Consider the following 10000-nt stretch of genomic DNA (forward strand, 5'->3'; position numbering starts at 1 on the left):
GAAAATAGAGGAACGGCTAAGGAACATCATAAGGAACATAAGGAACATCATTTAACCTGTCGTTTTTCCTGCATGAACCCTCCACATGTTTCTAAATTGAGAGACAGTAAATAAAGAAATAACACCCCAAAACATATAAAGCAGGGATTACTCACAGAGAGAGAGAGAGAGAGAGAGAGAGAACATCTACAGACCAGCCCTTATTTCTTTCTCGTCTTCTGGATTAGTTTCCAGCGGAAAAAAAAAAAACCTAAATGTTGCCGAATTCCACGGCATTTTATTGCACACTTTTGCGCTGCATTGTTCACCAGTTCGATGGCGTGTTTAAAAACTAAATATGGCTTTACAGATTCTGGAGAACCGCACTGGCCCACGATCCCAAAAGTAAAATCCTGCTTTAGATTCACAGAGGAAAGGATTAGCGCATTTGCAAGCCAGTGACCTTCAACTGTTAAATGTTTACCCTTCCCAATACACAACGAAAGAGAGAGAGAGAGAGAGAGAGAGAGAGAGAGAGAGAGAGAGAGAGAATAGAAAAGCAATAAACATGCAGAGACTACACTGAATATAGGGATGGCGCATTTGTGGATTCTGGCTAACTCGCTAGCTCAGCACGCATTAGTGTAGGAGTGAGACTTGCTGGCTCATTACCGCTGGACAAACATCAAATTATTGACCATTAAATCCACACCAGGGGCCCGGAGGCAATTTCTGAAACAAGAGAGCGAGACGAAAGAGCACAAACTCAGAACGCAAAGTAGTTTAGAGACCTAACTGGTAACGGTGACTTCACATGAGACCTCGGTTTTGTTTTTTTTTACATCTATTTCCACAGCAGGTTTGTGTGTGTGTGTGTGTGTGTGTGTGTGTGTGTGTGTGTTTTAGATTCTTTATAATAAGAAAATTATCGCTTTATTAAACAAAAGACACTACAGTCAGGTTTTTTTGCAGATGACACGAACATGCAGATGGTTTACAGTTACCACAGCCCTTCTTTCAGACTTCCTGTATAATGACATATGAACACATCTGTAACATTATTAACACATTAATAACACATTATACAGCATTATAATGCATTCCAATTGTATCATGTTTTTTTATTTTTATTCCAGAGCTCCGACTTCCCATTTCCAAGATGAATACAGGACAAATAGGTTTTATAACAAAAAAATGCATTTGAGTGTACAGTCTCCTTAATTAGGATTGACTATATAGGCCACGCCCCGTTGGCAGGTAGATAGGCCACACCCCCTCCTCCTTCACTGAGACGAATGGATACAGAACCCATGATGAGTCCTCCTGGAATAAGTGTACATAGGCCACGCCTACATTTTCTTTTCTTTTCTTTTTTTTTTACTTAATTCTAAGTTCCTTATTTCTTTTTTTCTAGATACAATGAAAACAGCATAAGTAGAGTCAACGACCAGGAAGGAATAAATTTTTTAAGGCATTAAAATAACAGTCTTAGGACTAATAAATGCCACACAAACATGTAATTGGTTTGTTTAATACTTAAATGTGGATATTATGCATCGATTGAAAAAGTGTGCATGGTGTAAAAGTTGGCATTTGTATCGCAATGGATCGTTTTCAACATTGCGATTCATTTGCACGTTCTCTCAGCACCGCAGAATATAGATTAACATGGCAGAGGTAGAGCTGCATCTTCACAGAGACAGAAAAAAACAATGTCAGAGTTTTTTTCATCTTTTATGATTTGCTGTTTGTCTGAACCAAAGAAATTAAAGTGAACTATGTGTACCATATTTAACTGCAGAGCATCATTATTTCCACGGCAACAGATAATATAATATTTTATTAATAGTGTTGTTAATAATAATAATAATAATAATAATAATAATAATAATAATAATAATAATAAGCAGAAAATTCTAATTCTGTGGTTGTCATTGAGACAGAGAGCCATGGCTTCAGGAAGTCTTGGTCAGGATGAGTATCTGATGTTCCTTGTGTTGCCATCATTTGGTTTGACAACATGAACATTCCAGACGACTGGAAACATCTGAGATTGGGCCAGGAAGTGCTCCTGTGTTGGAGATGCTCCATTAGAATGGAAATTATAATTTTTTTTTCTTCTCCAGATAAAGAACGCTCGCGCACACAGACGTGACAAAGAAAATTTAATTACATGTTTTTCAGGTTTCATCACGTCTCAAAGTCTATACGAAATGACCTCAAAATCCAAAAAGCTACAAAAACACGCATCGGCATCGACCTTCACATTCACTCAGCCTTGATCACTTCATCAAACAACTTTATTTACAGAGAAACCACAGGGCGCAGATTACACTCGCTCGCATCCCGCTCCGGAGCGTTAGAACTCCTCCAGAAGCTCCATGATGCGTTTCTGCTCGCTCAGCCGGTACTCCTCGTTCTTCCCATCACCGATGCTCTCGGCGTATTCTGCAAAACAGGAAACAAAAACGCTGCGTTTTAAAACTTTTACAAACAAAACATGCTTTTTTCCCCCCTTCCTCCGATACGTTTATGAGCCATGAAGAAGCTGTGGATTTTCACACAGCAGAGGAGGAAAGAGATGAACAAATACTTAAGTAGATTTTTCTGGTAGCAGTAATTTACTTCTTATACTTTTATATGTATAAACTTTTTACTTTCACTCATTACATTTTTACACAAAAATCTGTTCTTTCTACTTCTTACATTTTAAAATTAGACTCGTTACTTCAGTTTAAATCTATTTGGGGACATCAATATTTTTTCTCACTGCGCCGTTTTCAGCAGCTTTTTCAATCCACTGGTGTATAATGTCCAGTGTCTCACACACACCACAGATGTAGACTAGTTTCTGAAGCTCACAATGAGCAGGCAGAAGGCAGTAAGAAGTCTAATTATTAATATGGATGAGACAGAGGGAGTCAGTGATGAGAACATGACTGAGAACAGAGACATTCCTGATCACCATCATCTTTTTACTGCTTGTGTTCTACATGGTGGATCTTCAGCCTAAATACATTCATTAAAGAACAACAGGTAGAAATGATCACTACTTTTTACTGAAGAACATGTCAGAGCCCAAACTTCTTTACTTAAACCTGAGTGAAAAAAGTGCAGTCAGAACTTCAACTTCTACCAGAATCTTTTAAAAACATCAGCATCTGCACTTCTACTGCGTGAAGGTTGGGTGGTGTATGTTTAAACTGTCAGAGTTTGGGTGCTTGTAAGAGTGCACACAGAAGTGCACACCCACACCCACACCCACCCACACACCTATATATAAAAATAATTGTGGAGAAAAAGGGCTTCGGTCTGCAGTTTCAGAACGTGTGCAGACAAAAAGGTCTGCTTCAAAAGGCCAAATACGATTAAGAGCAGCACTTAAATCTGTACCTGTAGAACACACACACACACACACACACACACACACACACACACTTCACCTACACTATCTGAGCACTATTAATGCCTTGTTCTGCTTAACCCACCTCACACTCAGCACATCACCACCTCTTTCTTCTCACTGCTCTCTCTCTCATTTTCTATTAAGGGCACTTACCAGGCGCATGCACGAGTGTGTGTGTGTGTGTGTGTGTGTGTGTGTGTGTGTGTGTGTGTGTGTGTGTTTTTCCATACGACACCGTACGTTTCCATAAAATCTAATTTATGCGATTGACAGATTGAGGCCACGCCCCTTCTAAAAAGTGATTGACAGGAATATAGACCTACTCATAAGCAGAGACTAGAGAGAGATACAGAAGCTACACCATTTCTCCTGGAATCAGTGTACAGAGCCTCGTTCCTCAGGACAGGTACAGAGGCCACACCCTCCTTGTCGCTCACTAGGATTGAGACACACAGGCCACGCCCCCTTCTCCTTTTACTGATAATAAAATACAGAAGCCGCGCTTTCTTTTTCCTTAATTGAGCCAAAGGTAAAGTTTGAAATTGAAAACAGTAAACCTTTTTAGGCTTAAACACACACACACACACGTCTATGAAGGCATGTTATTCGACAGTGTAGTGGTTCAGGGAAAAATGCAGGCATGGATTATTCTTTTAGCCCTTTCACGACTCGGTGCAGCATCAAACCTGCTTAAAAAGTATGAGCTGAAAAGAAGAAGAACGGCAGGCACGCTAAAGGGCACACGAGAGAGAGAGAGAGAGAGAGAGAGAGAGAGAGAGAGAGAGAGAGAGAGAGAGAGAGAGAGAGAGAGAGAGAGAGAGAGAGACATAAATCAGATGCTATTTGCATACAGCATAAATAGCAGTGGGAAGGATAATCCCCGCTTGAGCTCAGAGGTGTTGCAACCTTGCGCATCCCATACTCTCTCACACACACACACTCAGGCACAATTACACACTCAGATCACGGAGAGAAACAGCCGAAAGTCAGCGTACGTGAAGCTCGTATCAAGGGCGAGCTCACTCCATGATGCACGGAGACCGAGCCAGGCGGCGAACCTCCTGCTGCGAATCTGCACGAAACGAGCCGAAAAAAAAAACCAAACCAAAAAAAAAAAAAAAAGGCCTGTGACTTTTGCTTCTGCACAAGCTAATTAAATTCCTAATCTCTGCAGCAACAGCGTGGCACGATTCCTCTTTTGTCCTAGTTACACATTTGATTACACCGAGGAAGTACGAGGGGACTGATGACTTGATTAACAATAAATTCGCTGTAATGAACGCCGGCTGCATTAAAAGAAAAAAATGAAAAAAAAGCTCACGCTCGGTAAGAAGGAGAACAGTTGCGAGGATTATAAATCAGAGTAAAAGAATGCTCAGAGGGGGAAAAAAAATTATGTACACTCCAGGGTTGTGCGATACTGGCAAAAAAAATTGCTTGCTTTGCGATATACTCGATAAGGTCACATCATTAAAACAACAATTACGATACGATCTTAAACGCATATCGTACACACGGGGTATACACACTCCCATATTTCATTTCAATTAAATAAATGAATAATAAAAACCTCGTAATGTAAAATACAGAAAAGATAAGGAAGAAAAACGTCAGAATTAATGGCGTCGTTCGTTTGTTGTAAAACACGCTGCGAATAATCGCTTAGATCAAATTCGATTCAATTATTCTCACAGAACCATATCACCTCGCATCAGAAGCTCCGTGACGAAGCTCAGATTGCGATCTAAATAAAAAAAAATTATAAATAAAGTGGAAGATGGCAATCTCAGAGCTGCGTGTGGAGACGATCACAGCTCAGCGCCGGGACGTAAAGCCACAGCTAGCAGACGATGGGGAAAAAAACAGGGGGAAAAAGAAATCAGTCGGTGTATTTGATGGGTCAGTGGTCGGGGCTGAACACTTGACCCACGACATGCTGCTTGATGAAATCCAGCCTGAAAAAAAACCCCACCACAATCACACTGACAGCATGCGGACGAGAGGAACAGTGCTTCTGCAATCAGCTCGCATAACAGAGCGACAAACCCGAAAGCTTCAGAAGCGAGAGAAAAGAACGAGGAACTGTGTTACCATTTCACAATCACAATCAGGAGCTGAACCTCGTCACACGGCATCACGATAATAACATTTAAATAAACTACACTGTACAGAACGAATAATAGTTTGTATGGAACTGTAAGATGGACCTTGTGTATTAGAGGTCGACTGATTAATTGCTGAAACTAGGAGCTGTCATCAAAAATCCATCCCGATAGTTTTTCCAGCTTCCAGTCCGACGTTATTACGAGAGCGGCCACTAGAGGCGACTCACTGACTGCTCTTGCTGTTTGTTTTCAGACACAAAGAACGCTATATTTATTATCTAAAATGTATAAATTACGTAATTATTAGTGAATATATTCGACAAATTTTCATTATTATTTTTTTGTAATAAAGTTCAGTACCATTTTACATGTGTAGATCTTTTTTCTGTGTGTCAAACCAAGTGTGGTATCAAAGACGTTCATGAAACATTTGTGATGGAACCTTTGGAGGAGCCATTTTTTTGTTGAACTAAGGAAGAGTTGAACTGAAACTCAATATGGAACAGTCATGTAGAACCATGATATAGATTTTTGTTGGTTATTCTTTATGTTTTCTGGACCAGCTGGAAGTTTTATGGAGCTACATGAATCTTTGTTGAATGGAAGCCTGGTATGAAACCTTTGCTAAAGAGAACACTGATGAACCCGGGAAAAAAAAGCATAAAACCATAAAAAATGCAACCCTGATAAACAACCATTGAATAGAACTTTAATATGCAAGTGTTCAGTGGGTGTTTGGCTCAGAACAATTGAGCGACTTACATTTACCTCAGTTATACAGCTGAAAAATTAAGGGTTAAGGACCTTGCTCAAGAGCCCAGCAGTGGTGGTGGTGGGATTTAAACCTATGAACCAAATTCTTAATCACTAAACCACCACTTTTCCCCTCCTGGGTGTATCCAGTCCCTCAAGGAAAAGTATCTCTGTGAGAGCTTCCAGTACACCAGGCCAAATGAAATATTCCGGTAGGAACTATTAAAATTGTGTGTGAATCTTGAACTTGTTCCAGGAATCTTAAAGAACCTTCAAGAATTTCCTTTTTCTAGACATTTAGCCAGAACGTTTGTGGCTTTTATTGTGCTAGTGATGGGAAGAATCAAATCTTAAGGTGGAAGTTGCTGAACCTTCAATTACTAGGTTTCTGGATCGCACCTCAATTCGGGGAAAAATGTATGCCAGATGAATACGTCTAAATAAGAAAACCCATTACAACTCTTTCCTTTCAGACTGTCCAAATCAGAGCAAAGCTAATTGGCCTTTAATGACATCTTTTCCCTGTTAACACTCTTGGTTTAAAGTATACGGATGACTATAATGCACCCCACTGCTACTCTTAACTCGACAGCGAGGGCGAAGTGCCAGCAGTGTTGATGCTCTGTGGTACCTCTGTGCTGTGTGGTCCTGGCAGTGCTTTCTCTCCACAGGCCTGCTCAAGGCCACAGCTGCTACAAACCCACAGCAGAAAATTTCAATTTATCACAGAGGTGGCAGCAATTCCACAGCGTGCCTCCCACACACAAGCTGCTCTCCAAAAGAAAGGGAGGAAAGAAAAAAAAAAGAAAAGAGATGCCTTATGCATTTATTGGAAGGGTTTCTTAAAAGGTTCTTGACAGTTTTATGAAAATAACACCTTACTGAAAATTGGTAGATCCGGAAAGTTATAAGGTACAGAGGAAATCTGTAAAGGACGTGTTTAAATATGGAATGGGCATCAAGCACTAATTGTGATTGTGCTGAAGTTCATCCGTTATTCAGCTCGCATTTGTTGCCTTTTGGTGACTGAAGAAAATGTAAAAATGCACAAAAAAAATAAAAAAATGTATCCATTCCATTGTTGAAAGTGAAAGAAACCGCTAATATGATTAGTCAAGGCAGTACGTTTGTTGGTACCACACCATCCGTGGAAATTGATAGAATCAGGATACAGCCATCTGACTGAATCCAATCTCAATGAGCAAAGCATGTTGAAGGAATGGTGAAGATCAGACCGTACAGTTGAAATGGGTTGAGACATAGAGAACAAACCCAGACTACCAAGTAAATTGTAAGATTAAAGGTCCAAAAAGGGGCCAAAACAAGTTTATAGTCAAAATATACTGAGACCAAACCTGGACTTTTCTTACTTATTGGGGTACTCATCTGAAAATACTACATTTTTCAAACCTGTATCATAATGTTTCGGTAAGCCTTATATATAAATACAGATGTGCAGAAGGAAAAAAATTTAAACGAATCCTTATATAAAGTATGGACTGCTCTATGGTTAGAAATTAAAAGTGCTGTTTTTTTTTAAATGAATCAGACCATGTCATGCAGTTCACGTCAAACGTGTTTGGATTTTATGCTAATAAGACAGCTCACACTTGAAAAAAAAAGCAAATTCCTTCCACCTCTAAACTCTCGCTCGGTGTGAGCAGCATGTGAAGATCAGGACATTTTGCTGGCCTTCAACGCCAGCGATTTTCAGAGTCAAACATACAGACGTGAGCTTTGCAGTCTCATTAATCATTTATGACCAGGCTGACCGAGCGCGACTAGACGCTAAAAAAGAGCAGGGCTTGTGAGGACACGAGTGCAAACGAAGGGCTTAATATCTTAAAATGGCGCACTCTGTGCTGAAGCCCGGCCAGACGTGAACTAGGAGACGTGTGCTAGTGCCGTCCCAGGGATCAATGTGAAGGTGGTGAGTGGGCAGATAAGGCTACGAATGAGCAAACTGTCTACAGACGAGTGGAGTGATGATCGCTACTTGCTCACCTCTCATGATGTGCCGTACCGTCTTCACCGATCCCCCCCTCAGGTTCAGGATCTGGTGCACCCTCTGCTGCAGCTGTGACAAGAAAAGAATTATGAAAAAAGTATAATGTGGAATTGGATGTTCAAAAAGGAGCATGTACTGATCTTATGCTCGGGTGTCCACAAACTTTTGGCCATATAGTGTACAATATAATTTTAATAGTATTTATTATTTTTTTTCCAAATATGTTTTTCTAATCGCATTTGTCACCTACACAACAATACACAGTACATCACGAGGTCTGGGATAAAATGACGGGGAAAAAAATAAAGAAATAAAAAGAAAATAACAAGAAAAAGAGTTTCTAAAGAGTTAAAAAGCTGAATAAAAATGTTAACGAATCACATTCGAAATACTGAGAATACAAATAATCTGCAATATAAATATTTTAGTTTTTTTTTATATAAATCTAAAATGTAAATGTGAAAAAAAAAAAGAAAAAAAAAATTATTTCATGCAGTCAATGATGTGAAAAAATGTGTTTACATGTACAGTATATTTATTACAATTTTAAGAGGATTCTCCAGTTCCAGTATCAGTGTATGTGATTTTTAATAAATAAAACATTTAATTATTATTATTTGTGTGTGAACCTGTGGAACTCCTGCACTGCTGATCTCCACCATGACGTAACAGATCAGCTGTAGGACGAAAAGGCCGGCGTCTAGACGCCGCAGGTAAAACTCGTCCTCCATGGCGTCGTCCAGGATCTCGCCTCGCCGCACCATGTCCTGCACACACACACACACACACGGTTTGCAGGAAGATTTAAAGCAAAGAGACGTTTAGCATTCAGCAAAGTCACGACTGATCAGTGTGTAGATCAGTCAGTTTGGGACTTAATGGTACGGAGAGACTCCATCACTCATACACACTCGTGCACCAACGCTCATCAATCTCCAACACTTAGTCCACGCGTCGATACCTGAGCACTGTCAATACTCTCCAAACTCAAATTCATCACCATTACAAAGTTTGCAGGGATTTTTTTCTCAAAGGCCAAAGAAAAGCTGCAACACGTGCAAAAAAAAAACATTTGGGTGTGTTGAGCAGCTCGAATTTCATCCACAACCTCCAGCTCAGATTCATTACACACAACATCAACGTCAACCACAACACACATTACAGCACAACAACAACTCTTCAGTCTGCGTCTGCCAGGAGCCACGACCACTACGGCCAACACACAGGAAATTACAAATGAAAGGAGGAAGGAAGGAAGTAAAGAAGAGATGGTACAGAAAAAGATGGAGGGAGGGAGGGAGGGAGGAAGGAAGGAAGGAAGGAAGGAAGGAAGGAAGGAAGGAAGGAAGGAAGGAAGGAAGGAAGAAGAAAACCTGACTAATGAATACAGTGGTGACTGATTCCGCTTTAATTTAAATAAACAAATAGAAAATGAAATATTTTTCTTAATATAGCAACAGATACTACACATGTACATTAACCCTCTACTGCTCAAAATAATGAAGAATAAAATTCTGAGAGGGAACGATGTGAGATGGAACTGTATGATATGCAAGAGGGAACGCTGTGAGATTTGAGAGGGAACCGTGTGAGATTTGAATGGGAACAGTATGGGAGGGAACGGTGTGAGAGGGAACCGTGTGAGATTTAAGAAGGAACAGTGTGAGAGGGAACAGTGTGAGATTTGAGAGGGAACAGTGTAAGAGGGAACAGTGTGAGATTTGAGAGGGAACAGTGTAAGAGGGAACA

General features: G+C 40.1%; 1 protein-coding gene across 1 annotated transcript in view; it reads right to left on the reverse strand.

The window, feature by feature from the left end:
- Window positions 1-2131: 2131 nt before the first annotated feature.
- The window catches only part of ctnnbl1 (catenin, beta like 1), a 27258-nt gene continuing 19389 nt past the window's right edge, over window positions 2132-10000 (reverse strand). The window contains exons 14-16 of the mRNA XM_083521398.1: window positions 8881-9018; window positions 8248-8320; window positions 2132-2427 (exon numbers count right to left, since the gene is read on the reverse strand). Of these exons, the coding sequence (XP_083377524.1) occupies window positions 2339-2427; window positions 8248-8320; window positions 8881-9018 (300 nt within the window). The 3' untranslated portion in view covers window positions 2132-2338. The remainder of the gene's footprint in view (window positions 2428-8247; window positions 8321-8880; window positions 9019-10000) is intronic.

Source organism: Silurus aristotelis (assembly GCF_946808225.1).
Source record: "Silurus aristotelis genome assembly, chromosome: 19".
Lineage (NCBI taxonomy): Eukaryota > Metazoa > Chordata > Actinopteri > Siluriformes > Siluridae > Silurus > Silurus aristotelis.